At 49.6% G+C, this 25,678-nt stretch overlaps 6 protein-coding genes across 8 annotated transcripts; 2 read left to right on the forward strand and 4 right to left on the reverse strand.

Annotated features, from left to right (window-relative positions):
* Nucleotides 1-4,138: 4,138 nt before the first annotated feature.
* On the reverse strand, nucleotides 4,139-6,065 carry LOC9647472 (pre-mRNA-processing factor 17). The gene has a single exon (XM_002980311.2). The coding sequence runs from the start codon at nucleotides 6,062-6,064 to the stop codon at nucleotides 4,391-4,393; it is 1,674 nt and encodes a 557-aa protein (XP_002980357.2). The 5' UTR covers nucleotide 6,065; the 3' UTR covers nucleotides 4,139-4,390.
* Nucleotides 6,066-6,337: 272 nt separating this feature from the next.
* LOC9647850 (RRP12-like protein) lies at nucleotides 6,338-14,632 on the forward strand. 3 transcript variants are annotated; one of them, XM_024685275.1, is made up of 19 exons: nucleotides 6,338-6,448; nucleotides 10,323-10,842; nucleotides 10,904-11,125; nucleotides 11,186-11,277; nucleotides 11,322-11,531; nucleotides 11,583-11,762; nucleotides 11,814-12,014; nucleotides 12,070-12,185; nucleotides 12,238-12,331; nucleotides 12,392-12,448; nucleotides 12,495-12,629; nucleotides 12,683-12,751; nucleotides 12,804-12,905; nucleotides 12,954-13,133; nucleotides 13,190-13,318; nucleotides 13,367-13,468; nucleotides 13,515-13,600; nucleotides 13,656-13,769; nucleotides 13,825-14,632. In XM_024685275.1, the coding sequence occupies exons 1-19, from the start codon at nucleotides 6,437-6,439 to the stop codon at nucleotides 14,462-14,464; spliced, it is 3,261 nt and encodes a 1,086-aa protein (XP_024541043.1). In that variant the 5' UTR covers nucleotides 6,338-6,436; the 3' UTR covers nucleotides 14,465-14,632. The 3 variants fall into 3 exon arrangements, with proteins under 3 accessions (XP_024541043.1, XP_024541041.1, XP_024541042.1); XM_024685273.1 differs by lacking the exon at nucleotides 6,338-6,448 and adding an exon at nucleotides 9,758-10,266; XM_024685274.1 differs by lacking the exon at nucleotides 6,338-6,448 and adding an exon at nucleotides 9,758-10,266 and having other exon boundaries at nucleotides 12,686-12,751.
* A 118-nt stretch (nucleotides 14,633-14,750) lies between these two features.
* Nucleotides 14,751-17,923, reverse strand: LOC9647474 (polygalacturonate 4-alpha-galacturonosyltransferase). The gene is made up of 10 exons (XM_002980313.2): nucleotides 17,413-17,923; nucleotides 17,337-17,356; nucleotides 17,196-17,270; nucleotides 16,998-17,132; nucleotides 16,863-16,941; nucleotides 16,750-16,802; nucleotides 16,368-16,699; nucleotides 15,953-16,310; nucleotides 15,314-15,901; nucleotides 14,751-15,243 (listed from the first exon to the last, which is right to left on the reverse strand). Exons 1-10 carry the CDS (start codon nucleotides 17,579-17,581, stop codon nucleotides 14,968-14,970), a joined length of 2,085 nt encoding a protein of 694 aa, XP_002980359.2. The 5' UTR covers nucleotides 17,582-17,923; the 3' UTR covers nucleotides 14,751-14,967.
* Nucleotides 17,924-18,362: 439 nt separating this feature from the next.
* LOC112349932 (pentatricopeptide repeat-containing protein At4g02750-like) lies at nucleotides 18,363-20,366 on the reverse strand. Its single transcript, XM_024685227.1, has one exon. The coding sequence runs from the start codon at nucleotides 20,364-20,366 to the stop codon at nucleotides 18,363-18,365; it is 2,004 nt and encodes a 667-aa protein (XP_024540995.1).
* Nucleotides 20,367-21,025, forward strand: LOC9647851. Its single transcript, XM_024685276.1, has 2 exons — nucleotides 20,367-20,457; nucleotides 20,521-21,025. Exon 2 carries the CDS (start codon nucleotides 20,557-20,559, stop codon nucleotides 20,905-20,907), a length of 351 nt encoding a protein of 116 aa, XP_024541044.1. The 5' UTR covers nucleotides 20,367-20,457; nucleotides 20,521-20,556; the 3' UTR covers nucleotides 20,908-21,025.
* Nucleotides 20,930-22,990, reverse strand: LOC112349933 (pentatricopeptide repeat-containing protein At4g18520, chloroplastic-like). The gene has a single exon (XM_024685229.1). It carries the CDS (start codon nucleotides 22,988-22,990, stop codon nucleotides 20,930-20,932), a length of 2,061 nt encoding a protein of 686 aa, XP_024540997.1.
* Between the last annotated feature and the right edge of the window lie 2,688 nt (nucleotides 22,991-25,678).

The raw sequence follows: 25,678 nt of genomic DNA on the forward strand, positions 1-25,678 counted from the left end.
TGCTACTGTTCGCGAACGACTTCGAGAAATCAGCCGTAAGTATTGCTGCCTCTCTTCGTAGGCTTCCTGAGCCATCATCATATAGGTATTTGGATGAATGCGTTTCTTCTCAGGCGCCGTGTGATGCATTCTAAATCCCCTGCAAGAGTTTGTGTTGAGGTCCACTTTAAACATCATCTTAGAATGTACACCAAAATATGGAGCAAAACACGAGAACTTTCACACCGAGGAGGCTGGAAACTAGGATGGGGATCAAGGGACAAATCTCTGGCTCATGAGCTTTACGAAAGTCAAGACGAAGAACTCCAGAGAGAATGTGGTGCCATCGCCAATCCCCGGCTGCTGCTTCTCATCCAAGGTGTTTACTAGGCTTTGCTTTGACATGACCAAAAGATTCTCCCAAGTAACTCATTGACAAGGACTAGCCAAACCAACATCAAATACTGCACCGTTCCTTTACTTGTTCAAACTCTCGTACCATCTGCTCCTGTTATTAGAGAATGCCTAGAAGAATGAAAAGCGGAAAAGAAGCTTTATTTACTCACCTATTGGCAATATCTTGCAGCAGCAAGAATTCTTGTTCTTTTTGCTGCATTCTCCCACAGCTTTGGGATGCTTAGCAGGAAACGACAAGACAGAGCTGGTGGACTTTGATTCGGAAAATCAGATTGAGGACGAGCCTTTGGTTCCGAGTGGACATTCAACCTTCTCGACACAAGTCTTCGGCTTGCTGGTCACGAGGACTTGGTCCACAGCAGCCTGTGTTAAAACACAAGACAAACATAAAACGGAAAGGTATTGTAGAAAATAATGTTTAGTCAGCAAAGACAATTTCAGTGATTAACTTGGGAATCCAACAACTCTCAAATTGCGCTAAGGCTTCTTTACCTTTGTCTTGGGCAATTTAAAGTAATTGAACAAGTTGTGTCTCACTATGTCACCTCGTTTCCCCACTAAATGATCTTCCATTTTAAAATATGCTGTGCACAATTGCATAAGAGCATTAAGAATCTTTTCCTGCAAAAAATTAGAAAATGAGCTCATTAAAATACTTTTCTATCCACTTACCCCAAGAAACAAATATGCCAGTTGGTGTAGAATTAACACTCTACCATCTTCTGAAATTTCAACCGAAGACTTTTTGCGTCCTCTCAAGTGCATGTAGATGGCAATAGGACTCCCCAACGTCTCACCATCCGTGACAACTCGCCTCTTCTTCCGAGATGGCTCCTCCTGATCACTTTCATTCTCATCACTGTCATCGTCTATATCTCTATATGTTGGATCCTTGAGTTTGTCTTCATCTTCATCCTCGATGTCATCACCATCTTCACCACGCGGACTCTGCCGTTTGATTTGTGTGCAGCTACGCACAGGGCGCTGGGGAGCTTCGTCCAGATCCACGTCCATGTGTTGGAGCACTCCCTCGTCAGCCTCAGGGAGGACCTGTGGAACTTGGCTGCGGCTGGCCTGGCTGGAGCTGGCTGCTCCTGGAACCGGTGCTTCGTCATCCCACCTGCAATGAACACAAAAAGACTGGTGATTAAAAGCAAGTGAGAAAGAGAGCATACTCCAATGCAGCCTTGGCAAGCTTCTGAATGTTCACACAGTAGGTGTCTCTGTTTCGAATCTGAACCGGCACGGCTTGCATTCTGTCATCACGAAGCTCATACGTCCCATCCGGCCCAGGCATCAGCACTGGAAGCAGTGCATCGTAAGCTTCCTGGTTCCGTTGCGGTATGATCGCCACACTGCCCAGAAAGCATAAGAGCAAGTCCTCCTTGGTGATCAGCTTTCTGTTGAGGAGAATGAAGCGGTTGAAGCAGACGAGCCCTTTTACTTCCAGCGGTTTCCCACACAGCTTGGTCACAAAGTCCCGGAGCTTGACGGGGTGAGTAAACTTATTGGCTTCGACGACGTGCTTGCAACAGGCATGTACTGCCAGAAGCAGCACAATCCGCCCAACTATTTCCCCTCGAGGCCCCTCCACAACGTACGGTTGCTTGAAAACCCGCTGCGCCACCTCCAGCACCGCATTCAACTGATCTTTGTTGTCCAGTATGCGCGCAGCTGCCTCCCCCAATATAGGCTCGAACGCGTCCGCGGTGAAGACGCAGTCACGGTCGCCACTTACGTGGCTCACCGTCCGCATGTTGCCCGCCACCATGTCCTTGGCTAGTTCGGACCAGGCTACCACCTCGAGGCCAGCCGCCACCCCAGAACGGCAATGCCCATTGCGTTTGTCAGCGATTCCTCACCGACCGGCTTCAGTCTCTCCATGGGCATCCCCAGAAGCTTCTGCATGGCGAACGTCACAACCTCCATCTCATCTGCGCCATTGTCGAGAGTAGCACGCCACAGGGGCCGCCCCCACCTGAACAACTCCTTCGTCAGCTCTGCCAAGGGGGTGGTCGGATCCTTTGTCTTCAGCTGCAAGGACATTAGCTTCTTTGCCTGCTCGAAGTCCCACCACAAGCTCCCCACCACCCAGATCGGCTCAAAGAACCTGGTCGAAGGAGCTCTTGCCCGGGAGCTGCGATCTTGCATTTGCGGAGGGATGACGAGGCCGAGCTTTCCGGCAGTATCTGCTACCAGTCCGAACACCTTTAAGTTGCGTGGAATGCACGAAAAAAACCTCCTGCAGGCCAGGAATGAACCGGCCACCTGTCCAAACCATGAAGACGCCTCGTCCATGCAGACAATGATCTTCTTATCGGGTACGAAAATCTTGTTGGCCGTCGTCCGGATCCAGTGAGTTAGCTTCACACCATCCCAGTCCTGTCCTGGACCCGGCTTGCACTCGCGCACCTCCTCCAGCACCTCCTCACTGAGTTTAAGGTAGCTGGAGGAACGAGCACAAAGTCAGCAAGCAAAAAGAGAAGATAGGAGAGAAGATAACCTTATAGCCACGGCTTCGCCAAAATGTGGCTCCGACTGCTCCTTCATCCACTCCTCTGGAGATTTCTCTTTGATCTGAGTTAAAATGGCGAGAACCCATGCTGCCACGGCCCGTGGATCGTTGCTCATTTTGCTATTAATCAGCTGCTGCGCCACAGCACTTTGATCCGGGATGCCTGTAGACCCGACCTTGAGAAAGGAGACGTACACTACGTAAAAGCCCTTGGTAGCCAGCTCTCGCATGGTCCTTGACTTTCCCCACCCAGAGCTCTGCAGCACCATCGTCCATGCCGCAAGCCGCCCCATATCGTTGTGCCACTCGTCAAACAAGCCATTGATAACCTCTGCAACGTAGTCCAACACTTTGCAAGGATCCTGGTAAGGGCGATCCCAGGCCACCTGTAGCGCCTCCTTGACACTCAGTGGATAGTCAACTTTTGGACGTACTGTGGTTGGAGATGCATACTCAAGCACGGCCGAGAGAGGCCTCGACGAGTCCCCGGCGTTTTGAATCGCTGTGAGCAGCCCATCCATCCATTCCTGATCGGCTATCAACAAGAATCCAGCCAGATCGAATGCAAGGCGTTTAAGAGGATCGTCCCAAGGGACGACGTTGGTGATGAGCCATGCGAAGAGGTTCTCTCGAGATATTGGCAGTGACGGATCAAACGGGGGCATACCCCGGGCCAGTTTCTCAAGACCATCGCGCTGGCTTGCAGGAAGTGCTGCGTGAGAGAGGCATGAGACACAAGATAGGCAGCTAAGTTGCGTACATACCACAAACATACACGTCGCGTGAGGGCGCAAGAGTGCCGTCGCCATGCTCCTTGCTCAGCTCCTCCGCCGAGATAGTGTTGGGGTATCGGCGCCGGTCACAAGGTTGATCGAACCGCAAGATTCGCACCGTCAAACTCCCATCGCCGCCGTCCCCATCGCCACCGGAGTCCGCCATCGGCGGCCGAAAGTTCTACCAGGGTTTAGTGCCGTATAAACCTAGGGAAATTCTCACAGGCCGCAGCCTAGACGGGTGGTTCCCCAATTGCACCCAGTTTAAACTTGGTGTGGGAAAAACAGTTTAAAAAAAAGTTAACCTTTTCTTGGACCCTTAAAATATTCCCACATTAATCTCATTAAACTTTGGAAGATTCTTGAAATCGAAAATAAAGAATATTTTAAGAATCAAAATATCCTTTTTCTCACTCTCACACTTTCTACCCTGATTGTTCTGTTGAAGGCTTTCTAATTTGTTCTTCCCTAAGGGAAAAATATGAATATAACGTTTGAGTTGAGATTGTCTTTTCAACGGTCAGAGTTTGAGACCGCAGACCGAAGACCGAAGACTGAAGACCGTGTAAGCCGTTTACAAGGTGGCGGACCTCGAAGTAAGAACTTCATACTTTGCCTAGATCGGACCGAGATTGAGCCCAACAAGGAGGAACTACGTCTTTCACGGTTACTCTTGAGAGCGCTATAAATTATAAATACACGTTGCTCAGTCCCAGTACTTGATGATGCCAACTCCGTCCTTCCCAGCGTTCCTACCATCCTCCCAGCCGCAGGTGGCGACTTTACTCTGCTCCAGCGGATGCCACTCGCAGCCCAGGCAAACCCGCTTGAAACAGTGGAGCTTGTGGAGAACTTTGGTGGTCTTCCAGTCCCAGAACCAGCACCGCCCCGATCCATCCCCCGAGATGACATACTTGCCGTCGGGGGAGAAGTTCACCTGGCAGCCCAGCCCGGTTACGTGGCCGTGGAACCTCTTCTTGTTGAGCCGGAAGCGCTCCTTGGTGTCGTAGACGAGGATCTGGTTGTCCATGCTCTGTGCCGCGAAGAACTTGCCGTTTGGATGAACCGCGATGCTGGGCATCGAGTGCATATGCGGCTCGCTGATGTACTTGATCACCACCGGGATCCCAAACTCCCACACGCGGAGGGACCTGTCGTCGCTGGACGTGATGAACCTCCGGTTGTTGTCCACAAACGTGATGGTGTTCACGGCGTCCAAGTGCTGGTCATACTCCTGCGTGATCTTGCCGCTGTCCACGTCCCACTGCACAACCTTCTTGTCCTTCATCGCCACCATCAACACGTTCTGCTTGTCATCGTCCGGGTGCAGCTTGGCGACGTAAGGCGTCTTCCCGGTGGTGAAGGACGAGATCACCTTGCCCGTCTCCGTGTCCCAAAGTTTGATCTTGGTGTCGTAGCTCACGCTCAGGAACTTGAGCCCGTCGTTGGTGAAGGAAACGTGACGAACAGTGGCGCTGTGCCCCTTGTACGTCCTCACGCACTTCCTGTGGTTATGCACGTCCCAGATCTTCACCTGGTGGTCGCTGCTCCCGGAGAGCAGGAGGTGGCCATACTTTGGAAAGAACTGGATCGTCATCACATTCCCCTTGTGCCCGACCCACGTATGGATGCAGCGCTTGGGGAAGAAGCATCGATCGTTTGCGGCCTTGACATCCGCCGGAGGAACGACCCAAGAGCGCCCCTGGTAGTCGACGTGCTCGTCGCCATGGAACTCGGTGGAGTCCGGCACCTCGGGCTTGATACCGGCCTCTCGGGCCTCCCTGGCCAGCTTCTTCTTGGCGTGCTCCTCGGCATACATCTTTTGCTCGTCGGTCATCTCCACCTGGATCCCCTTGCGCGTCCCGGCCCAGGGGCTCGTGATGGATTTGGCCAGCCACTCGTCCGAGGAAGGATCCAGGCCACCCTCGAGCTCCTGGACCCTCTCCAGCCGCCCCTCGGCCTTCCTCTTCTTGAGCTCGTGCTGTGGGATGTTGAAGACTGTGAGCCCGGCATTGTCCTTGATCTTGTCCGGGTCGCCGATCAAATTGGCACCATTTGGAGCCGAGGTATCCGCGGCATAGCCAAACGCCTGGAATGTGTGGTACTGCTCGTCGAAGGTGAAGGGCGAGATGGACGAGTCCTCCACCACGCCCAGCGCGTGGTTCTTCATCCCCCGCGAGAGGCCGTCCTTGTTGTAGGGGTGGATCGGCCCCTCCATGGGCGCCCACATCTGCTCGTACCTAGGGTTGAAGGTCACTCGCTTCTGGAGAGGATCCACCACCGCCAGCGCCGACTCCGCCGCCGCGGCGCCACCGTGCGCCACGGGAACGTCCGGCGCGCTGCAGCGCCCCACATTGAAGCTCACCTCCATCGCCTCCATCGCCTCCATCGCCTCCTCCTCCATCCTCAAGAACCCTAAAATCCCATTTTGCCCTAGCTATGGGTTTTTGTATAAACCCTAAATTTCGCATCGAAAGAGCAGGGCCTGCCTGATTCCCACGGCGTATTTCGCCGCCACCATGGCGCGCCCCAGTGCCATGCAGGCGCCGTGGATGGAGCCGATACCACGGCTTTCCTCACACTCCTGGCCGCGTTCCTTCCCAAGCTTCCCGCCTCCGTGCTGCGATCCACGAGTGGAAAGGCTCTGGTTGTTTTCCTGTCGTGCATCGAGTGTATCCTTTGCACCGCCGATCGATCGAGCTGGCCGGCTCTGGCTGGATCGTTCCAGTTGCTTCTCAAGTTTTGCGTGGATATGAGACCAAAGGTACGCTCGCTTCGTTTTCTTTTCTTTCTCCGGAGCTTGATCTTTGGGCTCTTCTTCCATCCTTTTGCAATTATCCTGTGGACACCAAAGACAAGGTGATTGCAAAGCTTCTTGAGGAGTCAATGAGAAAGTATCCGACCTTGAGAAGTAATCTCTTCTAGCATCCAGGTGAAGCTTCTTACTTCCTGTGCACTACGCTTGACGTGTTTTTATCCTCAGACATTGATAAAGCAAAACAAAATCTATCTGCGACGCTAATGGCGGCATGGACGTGGATTTGGATGCAAAGGAAAAAGCATGTTATTCCAAGGACATTGCCTCGGCAAACTGGTCAGCCATTTCTGCGTTTTCGGATAAGTTTCTTCCTCTTCTTTTCAATATATTTTGTGATCACCACCAGAAAAACGGGGAGAGTTACAGGTACTAGGATGCATCTTCTTTGTCTTTCTAGTAGTAACAATTCTCAACAAAGTGAGTTGCTAGGCTGCTATTGGTGCTTTTGCGTCCATATCAAGCAACTGTTCAGGAGTTTTTCCGAACGGTCATAGAGAAGCTTTTGAAAGCCACGAAACATACATATGCGAAAGAGACAAGGTAATCGCCATATCCAGTTCCAGCCAGGTAGTGCTGAGCTTGATCCAGTCTGAGCGAACGAGCTCGAAGTTTGGCTTGGCGTGCTTGATCCAGTCGAAGTGGACGATGGCGTTGGAGTAAACGATCCAGACAACAACGATGCTAGTGTGGATTCTCCAGAAGCTGGTGTTGATAGTGATGATTCGGTTAAAGCTGGCGAAGTTGACGATGATACTACCAGCATCGGCTCGCCAGCTGACGAACTCCTAGATCCTACTGAAGCTGCCGCTTCAACACTAGAGCCGGAAACTGACGGTCCCGCATTAGATCCAGAACTCTCTGCTGCGATTACCAGCGTCAACAACATTAGAAACCAAACCATACTCAAAGACTTTATACCTGAGTCAAAACTTGGAGCCGCTCCAGGGGCTGCCGCCGGCGAGCTAGTTGCAGCAGTGCTCCCGCTCCCACCTACAATACAGGCTTTGCAACTGCGAAAAGCGCGCTCAAGCCTTTATGAAAATATTAAACCACAGATGATCTCAGTATTTAGGGTGGAGAGTGAGTTCTTGTGGCTTTGTCGCTCCATCAGCTGCACCACCAAGCTCTCAAACGCCACTAAATCCTTCTCCATCCCCATCGCCATCGCCAGCAAATCCTTACGCGTCTTCCTCTTCTCCTCCCCCGTCGTCGCAATCTCCAGCAACCAGGAGCTTCATCCAGAGGAGGAGGAGCTGCTGCTCGAAACAGGATCCACAAGGGACCGATGCCCGAGTTTAAGCTTTCAGACGGCACGAACAAGTGGACGTCGGTGTACGAGATGAGCCGACTTACAAGACCGGGCTTCAGGAAGTGGAGCTTGATCGACAACTCGTGTTTCTTCTTTGAATAGTCATTACTATTGTGTTATCTTTGAAGTACGAGATCACGAGTGCTAGCACACATTGGCACTCAGCCAGTTTTTTGTCCAATTTGGTTTGCTAGGAGCATATATTGAAGAGTTTTACCTCCATAAAGGTTTGAATAGACAATAGATTAGTTTTGGTTTTAAGCCAGATGCTCGTAGATCGAGTTCCACTTGCAAGAGCCGTCCGGAAGAACACAGCTGCCAGGATCCGGGGCCTTGTACGTTCTCTTTGGCGGCGTGGAGAAATCCTCATTCGGGAAGTCCGCATCTAAATTACAGGAAAATCGTTCTCCATAATGCGTCAAACTGTGTCACTAAGAATGAAGAATGATACATAGGACTCTATGGTGATGTGTTATGTCCGTCCTCCAACAACGAGCCCATGATCACATTTTTACCTCTGTCACTAGATGGTTTCCAGAAATAATTGCCATGGCGAACTCGGTTGCTCAGTTGATGGCTCCGAACGGGGAGGGAAGAGGCCTGTTCCTACCCCCTGCCCAAACGCAAGAAGTTTAGATACAACGATTCTAGAGGGTACTTACGATTGATTTGTCAAGTTTGAATTCCAGTAACAGCTCCACAGTCCACTCCAAATCGATGGTGAAGCAGACTACTTCCTCTCTGGCAACATTCTCAACCCCGAGCTCCTTCCAGTCGTCTTCTTTGAGGAATTCCCCAACTGGGACAGGCTCTTTGCCGATATACTCGAGCATCTTGTCGAGCATCTTGTCCACCGTCGCACCAGGAAAAAACAAACCAACTTTCCTCATTATTCCAATCCCTCGGAGATCCACAATAACACACCTGGAAAAAAACAAACCAGCTTTCCTCATAATGCCAATCCCTTCAATAACATACCTCTTTATCCCCTGTAAAACGGCCTCCGCCAGCTCGAGCATCGCCTTGTCCTTAACCTTCGTGCTCGAATTTGATATAAACTCGTCAGGAAGTAATTCGAGGGGGAAGCTAGTGACGTCGGTCTTGAGTATCCACTTAAGCGCCTTGTACTTGACAGCTAACGTAGGAACGGATACAAGCACGCATCCTGTTGCAGCCCTGTCGTACTTAATCTCCAAGTGTTCCTCGATTATTCTCTCACGATCTGTTTCCACGCTTGTGTCCCAAATGCATGCCCCGCCATCCCAGTTGTTGTATCTAAGCCCGAGCTCCAAAGTCGAGAGGACGCCGGTAATCTCAATGCTTCTAATCTGGCATTGCTCGAGCTCTCTTATGGAGGGAGCCATGTCTGGGTCATAATCTATGTCGCGCCTGCTATAGGGGCAGCTCCAGTAAGTGCCATTGCAGTGCTTGCGAGTCTGATTAGTACACTCCGTCTGGGAGTGTCCAGATTCAAGCAAGGCCCCAAATTCTCTCATCGACCAACCATGGCCACCGCCATTGTACCAACAGTCACCGAAGAGAAGGAGTGAAGTGTTGGCTCTGTTGTAACGCAAAACAAGTTGCGGTGCCGGCCGAGTATCGCATGATGATTCATGACCACCTGTTCCAAAGGAAATAAAGAAAACCTGAAATCGTTTCCATCAACTTTCTTACCTGGCCGCGGTGCGGATGATGATCGAAGGCCCGTACAGAAGCTCCTCAAGAAAAATCGGCAAGCCACCACTGCTCCACAAGAGAAATCTATCATCACCTCTCTCAACCTTTAAAATACTTACCTGGCTGCCATGAAGATGAGCGATGGCGCCTTAACTGGCGCCTTGCCGCTGGTGAAGTAGAAGAATGTAGGATCATTTCCGTAAAACATCAACCTTTACCTGACCACATAGAACCACAAAACCCTAGCCCTAATTATGGTGGGTTTTTGTCAAAACCCTAAATTTCTCGCTTCTGAGGAGCCCTAGCGATGGCGATGCATGAGGAGGAGGAGGATGTGGGGCGCGCGCTGCTCAATCGCTTCCACAATTCTCCGGCGCCCGAGCACAAGCAGCTACTGGCGGTGGTAAGCGCGGTGATGGAGGTGCTGAAAGAGCAGGGCCTGCCGCTGATTCCCACGGCGTATTTCGCCGCGACCATGGCGCCGCTGGAGCAGCAATGCAATGCAGGCGCCGTGGATGGAGCCGATACCACGGCTTTCCTCACATTCCTGGCCACGCTCCTTCCCAAGCTTCCCGCCTCCGTGCTGCGATCGACGAGTGGAAAGGCTCTGGTTGTTTTGGACAAGGTGCTGGGCGACGCAAAACTTCCGGCTGCCACTGCCAAGCCCGCGCTGTCGTGCATCGAGTGCATCCTTTGCGCCGCCGATCGATCGAGCTGGCCGGCTCTGGCCGGATCGTTCCAGTTGCTTCTCAAGTTTTGCGTGGATATGAGACCAAAGGTACGCTCGCTTCGTTTTCTTTTCTTTCTCCGGAGCTTGATCGCAGGCTTCTCTAGGTGCGAAGGCGCGCGCACTTGTGCGCTGCGCAAGTCTTGTCTAGCTTCCATGGCTCGGCGGCTCTCGACAAAGCTAGCGACTTAGTTGCCTCGTCGTTCGAAGAATGCGCGTCACCTTTCCTGGCCAAAGGCAAGAGCAACGAGGACGCTGCCGCTGGCGCTCTGAAGCTCTTACACATGATCGGGGCCATGCGGCTTCTTCTGCCAGCCATGTCTCCCAAGACCATTGCGAGAGTGCTTCCCAGCATCACACTTCTCATCACTTTGAAGCAGTCACTCGTCACCAGGAGCGTGCTCAATGTTCTTCTTTCTCTGGGAAGAAGATCCAGGACGGGCGTTTCATCGGCGGCATTGGTGGGCGTTATTCGTGCTGTTCTCTCCCTCGTCGCGGCTGATAACAGGGATGTGGACGAGGTCATGACGGCAGTTCATGTGATAGAGCAGGGGCTGTCTAACTTGTACGCCATCGATCCTAAGCTCTGCGCCGGCCAGCTTCCGGCGCCATTCGATGCCATCACAGGTATAGCTCCTTTTCTTTCTTTTTTCTCTTGGAGCTGAAAGTTTCTTTTACTGTATTCCAGATCTCTTTGCTTCGGAACAGGAAGAGGTTGTGTTTGGTGCAGCGGAGTGTCTCCGAGGCTTAGCAGATCGCTTCATAGATGGCGCAATGCTGAGACAGCTAGAAACCGATCCAGTTGCTATTGAAAGTATCTGTTCGTCCGTTGAAAGGTCCTTGAGCTATGAATATTCCGGCGCCTGGGATAAAGCTTTGCTCGTAGTCTCGGCACTTTTCCAGAAAATGGGTAACTTTCTCTCGCTTTTTAAAGCTGTAGCTCATTCGATTTTATTCCTTGTTTTTCCAGGTGAGGCCTCCTTTCGATTCATGAAAGGAATTGTTAAAGTTCTCGCCGAACTACAAAAACTTAGAGACGAGGACTTGCCTTGTCGAAAGCAGGCAAGTTTTACACGCTAGATTTCACGTTTGATACTCTTTTACAGCTACACAATAGTTTTGGAGCAGCCGTTGTGGCTATGGGACCAGAACGTTTTTTGGAGCTCTTGCCATTGGACATGGATGCCACGCAGCTAGACAAAGCCCGCATCTGGTTGATACCTATCTTGAAGCAACATCTTGTTGGAGCAAGGCTCAAATACTTCGCGACTACCATCGGTCCTTTGGCAGAAAGTCTTGCAGTCAAAGCACATGAGGTTGATATATATGTTTTCTTTTAGAATCGTACTAAACAGCGTTCTTTGCAGCTTGCTGGGGCGCCTGCAAAAAATGCAGAAGCATGCGCACAAGCTCTTTGGGCTCTTCTTCCATCCTTTTGCAATTATCCTGTGGACACCAAAGACAGCTTCCAGGTGATTGCAAAGCTTCTTGGGGAGTCAATGAGAAAGTATCCGGACCTTAGAGGAGTAATCTCTTCCAGCATCCAGGTGAAGCTTCTTACTTCCTGTGCACTACGCTTGACGTGTTTTTATCCTCAGACATTGATAAAGCAAAACAAATCTATCTGCGACGCTAATGACGGCATGGACGTGGATTTGGATGCAAAGGAAAAAGCATGTTATTCCAAGGACATTGCCTCGGCAAACTTGTCAGCCATTTCTGCGTTTTCGGATAAGTTTCTTCCACTTCTTTTCAATATATTTTGCGAGTCACCACCAGAAAAACGGGGAGAGTTACAGGTACTAGGATGCATTATCTATTTTCTCTCTTTTTTTTTAACAAGTGAATTGCTAGGCTGCAATTGGTGCTTTTGCGTCTATATCAAGCAAAGCTACTGTTCAGAAGTTTTTCCGAACGGTCATGGAGAAGCTTTTGGAAGCCACCAAAGATACAAATGCGAAAGAGAGAAGGTAATTCGTTACATAACTACTGAAATCATCTATGGTCTAAAATTTTGGACAGGTGCATGTTTATGGATCTTGCTTTGTCACTAGTTGGTGGTTTGGATCATAAAGGCTTGAGCGCGCTTTTCGCAGTTGCAAAGCCTGCATTGCAGGTGGGAGTTTTGGGCACGCAAAACCTTTTATTTCTTCATTATCTAATTATCTCCCTTTAGGATCCAGACTCTGGTGTTCAGAAAAAAGGATACAAAGTTCTTGCTGGTATTTTGAAGGTAAATTTTGTTTTCAAGTGCTCAGATTTATGTTTCGAACTTACAGGAACATACTGATTTTCTCTCTTCAAAAGAGCAAGAAATATTTGAAGCTATTGTGGAAGCTACATCTGCATGCCAGTCCTCTGCAAAACAATACAGGGTTGCTTGCTTGCAGTTGTTGATTCTACATCTCGTGCAGGTAGATGCATCTTCAATTAGTTTTCGTCGTTGATAATTTTGTTGCCATTTCAGCAGGGGGACGAGAATACGAACGACTACATAGCATTCCTTCTCAAAGAGTCTGTTCTTGCGTTGAAGGAGGTATTTAATCAGTCGTCAATCTGAAGCAGCATATTGGCCTTTTCTCTTACAGAATAACAAGAAAACAAGAGACAGAGCTTATGAGCTTTTAATTGGAATTGGGAATGGCCTGTTGCAAGTTTCTGACGAGAAACTTGTCCAATTTTTTAGAAAGGTATTGACAGCTTGTTTAACTCCATATATTTGATGTTTCTGGGCCCAGTTGGTGGGATGTTCCGCAGTAACAGGCTCAGCTGGAGAGCCGCATGTAATAAGTGCGGCTCTCAGTGCAATTTCAAGGATGGTGTACGAGTTCCCATCGGAGCTGAAAGGCGAGATACACCGATATCTTCCGAGTGCATTTTATTTACTTCGCAACTACAAGAGTCGAGAAGTAATCAAGGTTAGTTTTAATTTTGTTTTTGTTGAAAAGAATAACTGGTGCTTTCTATTTTGCAGTCAGTTCTTGGCCTTTTAAAAGTAATCGTTGCTATGATGTCTAAAGAGGAGCTTATGCCCCGTTTGAGTGAAATGGTGGAGGCTATGATGGTTTGGTCTGATGATCCGAAGAACAGATTTAAAGCAAAGGTCGTTCTTTTATTGGTGCACGCTCTTTATGCTTACCGAATGGAACAGGTCCGCGGGATACTGGAGAAGTTGTTAAAAAAATGTGGATTTGAGGCCGTTTCTGCTGTTATGCCCAAAGAGCATGCCAAGCACCTCGTCAACATTCGAAAGGTACTTGATTCAGTTTCTTGTCTAGCTAAATCGGATGAATCTGCAGAGGAAGGACCACGAAGAGAAGAAAAAGAGATCAATTATTGATGGCGAGGATGACAAGAGATCGCACTTCACTCGTGCACCCACAACGTAGGAAGTAGAATGATGGTATATCATTTTCACTTGTCACACTCGTTTTTTGCAGGCGCAGTAAGTGGAAGCACACGGACATCTTCTCTGACTCGGACGAGGACAACGATGGCGACGACGAGAGCGAAGGTGCGACGGCTTTCACAAGGTCCAAGGCTACTACTGCCAGGTAAGCTCCACCTCTCTTATTCCCTCATTTGCAAGCGTTACTGCTGGTAAAGCAGGTCAAAGAAGCTGCCAAAGCAAAAGAGGAGGCTCCCGGAAGACGAGCGAGGAAGGGACGAGCCTCTGGATCTTCTTGACGTTTCAAAGACGAGGGCGGCACTGTCAACTCTAGGAAAGCCAAAGAAGAGCCAGGCAGAGAGCGACGAAGACATGGATTTTGATCCAGATGGCCGTTTGATAGTGGAAGAAAGGCAGCCGCAGCAGCAACAGCAAGGACGCGCCTCCAAGCGGCTGAGAGACGAGGAAGAGGAAGGAGAAGAAGAAGAGTTTGGCAGGAGCCAAAAAGGTGCTAAGAAACGGGGCAAAGTGGCCGCCGAGAACCAAAAGAAGAGGAGCACTGGCTGGTCGTACAAGGGCGACGAGTACGTGAACAAGAAAGGCGCTGGAGGGGACGTCAAGAGGGACGGGAAGCTAGAGCCGTACGCGTACTGGCCCTTGGACGCTAAATTGCTTAACCGGCGCGGGGAGAAGAAGGCCGCGGCCCGCAAGGGAATGGAGAGCGTTTTCAAGGTGACCAAGAAGCTCGAGGGCCTGAGCGTGAACAAGGCACTGGGGGGGATCCAGAAGAAGCGGAAGAAGCAGCACAACAAAGCTCACAAGAGTGGAGCTAACAGCAAGTCCGCAAGGAGCAAACGATGAAAAGGATATGCCGAGAGTCTCCCTGTACAGCTCAGTAATTTTGCTAGTAATTTGTTATTTTTACTACTAAGCTTTGATGACAGGACAAGTAGAGGAATGAAGAAAGCTAAAGCTCTTCAATGTTGGTTTGCTGGAAAGATAAATGTCATAACCATGTCCTGTTATGTCTTTCATTATCATGTGATTAATCAGTTATAGATGGGGAGCATGACAAATAATCTCACTATGATCTATCATATGCGCTTGTCACTCTTTTTGCAGCTCACAAACATCTTCTACGAGGACAAAAGAGTGATACGTAACTTCCAAATTAAAGCAAGGTGGCATCGTTTTCTCGACGCGCAGAGCTGTACAGTTAGCTTCTTTTTTGCTTTTCCCGCAAGAGAATCGAATGGATATGAAGAAACAAAGGGAACCATACCTTTGCCAAGTAGAAAAAAAAATCCAATATTCACTTCCAATATGCACGCTTGGAAAGTGTGGTGTATGCCCGCCCCGCAAGCTCAATGGTTGATGTTACACTGCTGCAGGTATGGGTGATCGTAGCTCACGTACCTCGTCCAGTACGACTTGTATCTCGAAAGCCCAATGTCCAGCCATGGCTTGAGATTGCCGTTGTAATGCACCACCGCGGCTGCATCCATGTCCGCTTTGTCGATGCTTGGATTGTAGCCCAGTCCCAGGACGTGCCACGACTTGTCCAATGGATGCGTCAAGTTGTAGAAGGTGATGAGGCCAGGGGGTAGCGTTCCGAGCTTCCACAGCAGCCTGTCCTCGTTCTGGAAAGCAAAAGCAAAACCTCTTGTCAAGCACGAGGCAAAAGATAGATATCGATCCTAAAGCCATTACCATGTTCTGCCACTTGTGGTAGATCCCCGTTATGTCGCGCCGCTTCCACTCTTTGAGATCGAAGACGTTCATCCCGTACGCCCAGCCACACGCGTCCGGGTTGAAGTTCCTGGCGATGTGCGGGTTGGAGAAGTTCAAGTACTTGTCGAAGCGATGGAAGCTGGCGCCGCAGGTCTCGACAGCACCGTTCACTTTGCCTTGCAGGTCGATGCTCCACAGGCCGGTGAGGTCCTTCTGGACAACGATGTCATCGTCCAGGAAGAGTATCTTGTCCAGCTTGGGATAGATTTGCGGCAAGTAGAAGCGCAGGTGGTTGAGCATGGAGAGGTACTTTGGATTCCTGTACTTGAGATTGGATGACCCCGAGGAAACGGACGTTGGATGATCGGGCTTGAAGTAGTAGTCCTTCATGGCAGCGGATTCTAGCTGTCGAAGAACCGGGCAGTAGGATGAGTTGAGCCACTTGAAGTCGTCAATGTTTTGGACTTCAATGGTGGCCTTCCCAGGCGGATTGGCGAGAAACCACATGCGCATGGCGCCGTAGTTAAGCCTGTCCGTGACAACGTGAATGACATGCTTATGCGGTTCCTGAAAAGCAGAAAATCGTTAAGTCGCTATATAGTACTGGAGTCATCGAACCTGTGCATGCCGTACTGTGGAGCTAACTACCACCGATGCCGCAAGAATGTTGTCGGAGAAAAGTGCGTAGTGAAAGAGCGTTGGATCGTCGAGCTTTTCTTGTGATGGGAATTCGCGCTTCTCGGGAGGGAGTGTGTAGTACTCCACGTTTAGGCGAAGCGAAAGGCAATGGAGAGCCTTTGGAATGGTCTTAGCCGCGAGCTGACTGAGAAACGTGCTTTGCTTCTTCAATGTTTGGGCGTACTCCTGGGAAGACTGTAACGTAGCACGCAACTTCCTTACAATCAGTCCGCAGTCATATAGTTCACTGCGAGCTTGCGTCAATGTCTGCCCCATGGTTCTGATCCTCTCGTGTGCGCTGCGGCATGAAACATGTTAGAGAATTGCTGTGCTGCGAAAGAAGAAAGAAAATTACCTACGAGAGAGATCAGAATCCAGATTAGCGTCTCCCAACGCACGTGTGGTCTCCCTTATCCGCAGTTTCAAATCCCGAAGGAGCCTCAAGTTGTTGCGAGACTGAGCAATGCTTGCATACACTCTGGCCATAATCAGTTGCTCTCGCATCAGCCGAACAAGGTTGTCCGAGTTCTCGTTGTCTTCGCGCCTCCAAATGCTGTACTTCCCCATGATGTTCCTCGACACAACTTTAGTTCGCTCGATGGCTTCGGCCTCTAGTTGCGCGTTCTCTTTCTCATCGTGCTTAGTGAGCTGCAGCAGTCGCTCCTTTTCCCTGCGTAGTTTGATATGCTGCGTGTATAGAAAGAACTCAAGTTCGGTGCTCACAATCAACTCCATACCTCTGGCGGCTGCTCCCGGTAATGCACATCTTGTAGAAGCAATCCGCTCTTTCCTGTAAACATACAAACCTCTTAAACACCCATTTTCGTTTTCCTGTCAGCTAGCTAATTACCTTGACCCGTTTCCGACGAGTTGAACGAATCGGAAGTAACAGAGGGTGTCCCGTTTGTAATCTCTCCTTCCTGTCCTTCCTGCTCCAAAGAGATGCGTTAGAATTGATGACTTCACCAAAAAGGATAAAACAAACCTGAAGACCATCGTTCTCAAACTTAAGCTGCTGTTCGTCATGCTCTTGTACTAAAGAAGACGGTGTATCCTTTACAGCTTTGAGCCTCAGTATCCGATCTGGGTCGTCTGAATTGGCCAGAATGACGCTCAGAACCTGCAACCGACAACCCGAGATAAATTGCGTTCACAAAAGACGCGTTCTCTCGAGAACATTTACCTCCTCGGGAAAAAAGCTCTCCATTTGATGATCTTGTCCCGTCAGCTTGCGAGCACTCTCAGCACCATGGCTTTGCTGGAAAATCAAACACAAAGAGTTAGAATTAAATCAATCATAGGTAGAGGGATAACCATAACTTACATCGAAAAAATCCTTGGCGTCTAGAACACCCTGTAGGCATTAGCCATTTGCGAGAGAAGGAAAAGAAGAGACTTACTCAAAGCTGAGCCAAAGCTGCTGAAACGCACTGCCAGGAAGACGAGTGGAGCTGTGACGAGCAGCGCAAACAATGTAGCTAGAATGTGGGTGCCGCCGTGCTTGCCCGTGCCTCCCTTGCCGCGCTGCTGGAGGAGGGACGCCGATGAGCTTCTTCTACTGGGAGGCATGATGCCGGATGCCCGAAATCCCTATCCTGAGCTACTCTGCCTATCCACAGTGATATTTCGGCTCGATGCTTGCATAATACGCGATCCAGATGCTTCAAATCCTCGCCGCCTCTCCCAATGGAGCTAGATCGATCGCCTTGAAGATCATCCACCGCATTGCCTTGCCCAAATCTGGATGGGAGTCGCGGCGCACCCCTGCATTGTATCCAAAATCTGGAGCAACGCGCCTGCGATTCATGGCGCCAGCGCCCCAGCGGAAGGGATAGCGCAATCCCTAATGCGATGGAGGAGGACAGAAGAGGAGAGGAGAGAGAAGAAGAGGACTCCTCACCACACTGTCCCGTTTCTCCCAAAAACCATGCACCACATTGAGCTGCTTGTCAAGCGTCCGGCAATCCACGCCGTCCAGACGGGGCCCGTGTGCGTGGCACACACTCGTGCGTCGGATGGACAGCAGGTACTGGTCGTTGGATCCAAAGGGCGCAGAGACAATCGCAACCGCTCAACGAAGACATGCCGACAGCTCTTTGCTCCAGCTCTGTTATCCATCGGTTCTCCAACACATAACACCAAGGGTTCCTTCCGCGAACCAACGGTCCGAGGAGCCACATGAATATTCTTCACTTTTCCCATTGCCTAGATTTTCTAAAGGTCCTGTTAAGCTCCTTGCCATTTCTAGAAACCCTAAAAGGCCGTTAGCGAATCAATGTATTCTACTTTGTTAACGGGTTAGATTTTAACTTTTCAAAAGAGATAAAATATTCTAGGATTTAGAATATTCTTAGCATCTAGGCGGGGAAAAAGTGAGAATGTGCATGTTTGAGAGCAAGATGTATGCAGCTCCACCTAAAGGCTTAAGATCAATAACGTTTCTAACAATTTCGCCGGCAGCATTTGCTCCTCTCAACTTGACGAGATCGCTACTCGACTCAAAGCCTCCTAAAACACACACCCAATCTACAATGTCTGGAACAAAGGGCATGCTTGACATGAGATCGCATGCCTGGGCAAGGTATCCAGCGCGAACAAGCACGTCCAGCATGCAAGAGTAGTGCCGCTTGTTGGGCTTGATCCCAAAGTCCACTTGCATCGAAACGAAGCAAGCCCGGCCATTGTAGACCTTTCCGGCATGGCTGCAAGACACAAGAGCCGAGACGAAGCAAACCTTGTCCGGAGGGGTGCTGCTCAAATGCATCCATCCCGTAAACAGATTTAGTGCTGTCCAATTTGACACCAGCTGCTCGTCTTGGAACTTGGTTTTCTTGTAAGTTACTAAGGTGGCTAGCAGTGATCCCCACGACACAACACTCCACTCCGGCATCCTGTCAAAGAACGTCTTGGCTTTCGCCATATGCCCTTCTTGGGCATATGCGAAAAGAAGCGTGTTCCAAGACACGAGATTGGCTTCGGGCATCTGAGCCAGCAAGGCTTTCGTCTGTTCCAAGTAGCGATTGTGGGCATACGCTGATAGCATTGCATTCCAAGAGGCAGTGTTGTGCTGTGGCATCCTTGCGTCGAACAAGCTTTTGGCTTCCTTGAAGCGGCCGTTTTGAACGTAGGCATCCAGCATTGTGGTGTTGGAAACGAGGCTCCTGCATGGCATGTCGTCGTACGTCTTCTTCACCTCGTCCAAGCTCCCGGACATCAAGAATGCCGAGAGCATCGAGTTCCAGGCGACGACGTCGCGCTCCTGGAGCTCCGAGAAGATCCTCCGGGCTTCTTCGAGCTGCCCGTTTCGGGCATACGCAGAGAGCATGGCATTGCAAGCGATGAGCGTGTAGTGTGGCATTGCGTGATCAAACAAGTCTTTGGCCCGCGAGAGGAGCTCCCACGATTCCTTGCGGTTGCTGCACTCCAGGGCCATGTCTCCGAGAAGGGAGATGACGAGCGTGAATGAGACTTGGTCGTGGAGTGGGATTGAGTGGAACAATTCTAAAGCCTTGGCTGTGTGTCCATTGTGAGTGTAAACTGCAAGCATTGTGTTCCAAGACACAAGGTTTCTCTCCGGCATCGAGTGGAGGAACAAACGCTCCGCTTCGAGCACGTAGCCGTGGAGTGAATACGCCGAAAGCATCGCGTTGTAGGAGATGAGGTTGTGCTGCGGGCTCTTGTCAAACGCACGCTTGCAGTCCTCAATGCTAGGTCCATTGTGGGCATTCACTGCAAGCATTGTCGTCCAGGACACAAGATCGTGCTGTGGCATAAGCAGAAATATTGCGTTGCATTTCTTGACTTGGCCTTTAACTGAACACGCAGCAAGCATTGCGTTCCATGACACGAGATCTCTCTCGGGAATCCCAGCAAAAATAGTTTCACAAGAAGAAATATCTCCTCTCTGGGCATTTGCAGTAAGAATGGCAGTCCATGACACGAGATTCACTTGCGGCATCTGATCGAAAACTTCTTTTGCTCTGTCAGCGTCTAATACGTGTGCGTACGCCGTTACCATGGCAGTCCAGGATATCAGATTCTTCTCGGGCATGAGAAGAAAGGTCTCCTCGGCTTTTTCCAAATCCCCGCTTCTGGCAAATGCTGTAAGCATGACATTCCAAGTCGGCATATCAAACAGCGGCATCAAATCAAACAAAATATTAGCCTCCCGGATCTCGCCCTTTCGCGCATGAGCCAGGATCATCAAATGCCATGAAAAAATGTCCCTTTTTTTATCGCCCAAGGCATCGAAAACTTGCCGCGCCATGCCCACATTGCCGCACTTGCCGTGGCGCTCAATCGCCCTGTTGGCATAGTACACGTCAGCAATAGGGCACACGTCAGCGGCCAACATTATCGACACGTGGCAACCAGTGAAGCTCACATCATCCTATCTATCTAGAAGCACACAAAGCGCGGCCATAGCTGGGAAGAACACGCACCAGGTAAGAACACCCACGAAGAACTCTTTCTTGGGCGATCTCCAAAACTTCCATTGTGTGATCTAGCTAGCACTCCGAGTGATCGATCGATCGCTGCCGGCTATGGCGACAATGTCTGCGAGCTTTGTAGCAGCGTCCACGATTCCAATCTCGCGAAGCAGCGGAAGCAGCAAACAAATCCACAGGATGAGCTCGTTTGGAGGCCTCAAAGCCATCAACACCGTCATGGGATTGGGGTGCTCGCAATGCGTTGACCAACAATTCGCGCAGCTCCAAGCCCGAGCGCTCAAATCTTCCTCCAGGCGTGGTGGTGCACTGGCCGCCAAGGCCAGCGTCTCGGAGGAGGTCTTTCGCGTTGTTCCCATCATGACCGTGCTTGTTCTCGTGGGAGTCGCCGTTGGTTTTGTGTTGCTTCGGGTGGAGCAAGCGGTGGAAGAAGCCGAGGATGGCTGAGCGCATGATCGATTGATCGATACTATGTGATTGTGTGGAGGTTTGCCATGATCACGTAGCTTGCTGCCTCCCTTTCATCCATCCTCATCAGACAATCAAAGGCCTCCTTTCCCATCTCCACGTTGTTCCATTTCTTACAGGCAGCCAACACTGTTCTCCAAGTCATGAGGTTTGGATTTACTCCAAGAGGCATGGATTTCACCACCGCCATGGCTTCGTCTAATCGATTTGCTCGTCCAAGCATATCCACCAGGCAATTGTAGTGCTCGATTCCGAGACAAACTCCACCAAAAAAAGCGAAGTAGTTCTTTCCTCTGTCAACCAGGCCAGCATGGCTACAAGCCATAAGAACTTCGAGAATAAGTGTGTTATCCATCTTGGTTCCTTCGTCTTTCATTTTCTCGAAGAGAGTCAACGCTTTCCCAGCGTCTCCGAGTCGACTGTATCCGGCGATGAGCGACGACCACGCTGCCGTGTCGATCTTCCTCGAGCTCAATGAATCGAAAGTTTGCTGGGCTTTGATCACGTTCCCACACTTTCCATAGAAATCCACCAGGGAGGTGGCCACGCAGTGCTCGTCTTCCATCCCGGCTCTACAAATCTCGCCGTGGAGCTCCACTCCAGCTCCAAAGCTCGTCGACGCAGCGCACGCCTCGAGCGCCGCTATGAAAGTTTGAGCGCTGGGACGTATGATCAATCCGTTATTCTTCTTCATCCTTTGGAGCAACTCTAGAGCCTCGAGGTTCTCTCCATTCTCGACACACCCCGCGATCATCACATTCCAGGAGACAATGCTCCGAGAAGCAATCGACTCAAAGATGGATCGAGCTTGGGAAAGAGATCCACACGAAGCATACATCGCCACCAAAGTTGTTGCTACGTAAATATCCGTGTCGCAGCCCCTGGACGACGCTTCCAAGTGGATCTCACGACCCTTTTCCAGAAATCTCAATCTCTCACCATCGTCTTTGCCCATGCTCTCACGACCCTTTCCCAGAAATCTCAATCTCTCGCCAGCGTCTTTGCCCATGCAAGAACACGCCTTGAGCACGGCCACGAAAGTCCGGGCATTTGGAACACAAAGTCGGCCAGCTTTCATGAGATCGAAAGTTTGGAGGGCGAGTTCCATCTCTCCGGCCTCCATGAATCCAAGTATGAGGGACGTCCAAGACACAACATCGTGGCATTGCATGGATCCAAAGACACGAGTGGCATCAGCCATGCTTCCACACTTGGAGTAAGCGTCGATGAGCGCGTTTGCGACGAAGATATCATAAAAAAGATGGCCAGTGATCGAGGCTTGATCATGGATCGCCATTGTTCTTCCCAGGGACTTGAGTTTCACGACGCTTCCATTGCTTGGGAGCTCCAATCCATCCTCAAGAGCTGCCAAGATTCCACAAGCCATCAAAGCAGCAACAAAAACTCGACCATCGAGCCCAAGCCCCTCGAGGAGAACTCGAGAGTAGAGCTTCATCGCCATCTCCCCGTCCCCGTTCTCGGCAAATGCCAGCATCAGCGCAGTCCACGACACGATGCAGCGAGCTTTCATCCGATCAAAGACTCCCCGAGACTCGATCAAGCTCCCACACTTCGCGTACAAATCCAGCAGCGTGTTTGCGACGAAGAGATCATGATCGCAGCCTTTGCTCTTCGCTTGCGAGTGGATCCATCGTGCCCTTTCGAGGCAATCCGTCTTGACCAGCTTTGACCTATCCAGCAGCATCGAGCAGGCCGTGAGCGCCGCCACAAAGGTCCGAGCGTTTGGCTCCCACTTTCCACGACTCGCTTGCAAGCACGACGAGAAGAGATCGAGGGCCAAGTCGGGCCTTCCATTCTCTGTGTAGCCAGAGATAAGCAATGTCCAGGAGACCACACCGTGACACGGCAATCGATCGAAGATAAAACGAGCCTCGTCGATGAATCCACACTTGGAGTAGAGATTGAGCAGCAAGATGGCCGAGTGTGAGCTCGGTCGCAAGCCGGCATCCATCACTTGGCTGTAAAGCTGCTTGCCTCTTTCCAGCGATCTACACCTCTTGAGCTCGTCCAGCAACACGTAAATGCTTCTTCCTTTGATCATTCTCCATCGCCCAAAAGCTCCAAACACGAATGTCCCAGGGGAAGCCACTTGACATAGAATATCTTGTCACGTCAGCTTGGCAATGATTCCTTAATCCCTTGCTGAAACAGTTTGGTCACTCTTTGTTGCTAGTGGCAGCCTCATTGACGCAAAACAAGTGCACTCACATCACTCAGTTTTGCACATGCACTTTGAGCTACTTGGGACACTGATGGAAACACATTTGCTGTTCAAATAAAAGAATTCATGTTCAAAGAATGAACATAAATGTATTCCAATCCAAGCTACACTCAAGATGCTCACAAAGAACAAAACACTCCATACCCTTCTTCATTTCCAAAGCCTTCCACAGACATCCCTATCAGTAGCTGCAACACTCAGTCTGAACTGCTGCTATGCACTAAGCCCAACTCCCTTCATCTTTGCCTTCCGCATCTAGGAGAACCTTTGTCTCTAGCATTTTCTACTTGAACTCCTTTACATCCTTTGCCATCTTTATCTGGCACTTTCCCTTATACATCTTCTCAATCTGCTCATCACATACTCTCTTAGTTGCCAAATATTCCTTCACCTGAATAAATGTAAACTGCTACTCCAACTTTTGGATCCATCCAGGTGAGCTTCCTCTCGGGCCTCCTCTTGGTCAAGACGACGCTTCAAACACCCATTCTCCATCAACATACTGGAAATCACATGATCAAGACACCTCATCTTCATGCATGCCAGTATCTACATCTCATAAATCCACTTGAAGTGTCAGTCTTCATCCATGCCCCATACAGCCATGTCCTCTTCCTCCTGAATCCTCTGTATCTCCGCTTTTAAAGTTTCTGGATGACCACCTCTTGGGGCAAGATACCCACCTTAGACATGTTTTCCCAACCATGCCAAAAGCATGTATCCACTAACTTGGACCAAGTATTTCCCCTGCAATCACATCCTGTTGTATTCCTGAAGGTACACCTCATAGTCATACATAATACCTTCATGATCAAGCCACAAGCACTCACTCATGAAACAAAATTTCTCAACTTCAAGGGTCTTGTACTTGTCCTTGAGATCGCTCTTGAGAACTTGCCATGCCTTGCTCAGGATCTCAGTGACCTCCATCTTATGCCCCTTACCATATGTGAGAGGAGTCACTCAGTTGGTCACCACCACACCAATCACTTGGGTGCTGCTCCCAAATCTTATCACCCATGAGGGGGTGCCCCAGAACTCCTGAAATATCCTGACCTCAAATTTCACTTGACTGTGGTTGACCTGTTAAGCCAAAACACAAGAGAAAATCCAAGCTTCTTCTATTGCTTATTACATCACACTCCATTGGTCTCACACCTCTATGTCATGTCCTCTTTCTTTCCTTGCTTCTCCTTTTATCCTCTTTCCTTTTATGGTTTTCTTCCTATGTTTTTCCCCTCTTCTTTTAGTCTTTCCTTGTACTCTTAACTCTTTCTTTAACCCAAGCTTATTCTCCCAAACACAAGAACACTCAACTTTACCACCTTTTCTACTCTAAACCAAGGTGGAAACACTTACCTTTGCTTCCAAGTCCACAATTTGGGGTTGAAGGATCATCATCCTTTGTTGCAGTCATGGATAAGCTGATGCTACAAGGGAACTTGCCTCTTCTAGTATCCAGATTGCTAATCCCATGTCAAGGAATCTCCTCATGCACTCTTTACCTCAGACTGCTTGCTCTTGCCCTCAGCCTCACATGTCTTCGGTGGCAATGCTGGCTACGGTCACTTAACCAATCTCCTAGTGCACAGAACGTCTCCTCAATAATGAATGCTACACATTGCTCTGAGATCCCCTTACTGGAATCCAGCACAAAAGAGTGGGAGGACGTTGAGTGAACTTGATAAGAGATTCTTTAGCAAGAGTCTTTTCATTATCAGAGGAGATGACCACTGGCTCTTCCATTTAATCATGCTGCAGCTGTTAAATCTTCACCAAGGTGTTGCTCCTCCTTGCCCAATCTCTTGAAGTCACACCCAATATGCATTTAAAGTGCCATCTTTCAACGATTCACCATTGTGAATATTAGGGAAAGCTAACTGTGAGAGAAGAAAGTGCCACTTGTTGCTAATGCCATATGCCAGCATGCGAGTGACTTGTTGCCCTCCCCTCTTACCTCTCTATTTTTCCCACTCTTTTCTCTCCCTTTCTGCCTTTCCACTTTTCTATTTTCATTAGTTTTGTATTTATTTCTATTTATATTTCTGATCCTAAAGGCAGTTTAGATGCTCTAGCAGTATCTAATGATGAAGTCTTGGGTATGCTCCTCTCTTCACCTGGTAACTTTGTAGGGTCCTTCCATCCATGAATTCTTCTTTTCTATACTTCTTTCACTTTTCTTTCTATTTTCATTAGTTTCATATTTATTTATATTTATATTTCTGATCCTAAGGCAGTTTAGATGCTCTAGCAGTATCTAATGATCAAGTCTTGGGTACACTCCTCTCTTCATCTGGTAATTTTGTAGGGTCCCTTTTTCATTTATGAGGTCCAAGTGTACAAATACAATGCCATATATTAATATTAGTGTAGTGGGATTTTGGTAATATCGGATTGGTTTTAATCTGGACCACTTGCTCTTATATATAAGCTAGGATCTTTGGGCTAATTGATATACATATTTCTATATTCTATACATTCACATTGGTGAAGATGGAGGGTAATTTT

This window comes from Selaginella moellendorffii, unplaced genomic scaffold, assembly GCF_000143415.4.
Source record: "Selaginella moellendorffii unplaced genomic scaffold, v1.0 SELMOscaffold_44, whole genome shotgun sequence".
Lineage (NCBI taxonomy): Eukaryota > Viridiplantae > Streptophyta > Lycopodiopsida > Selaginellales > Selaginellaceae > Selaginella > Selaginella moellendorffii.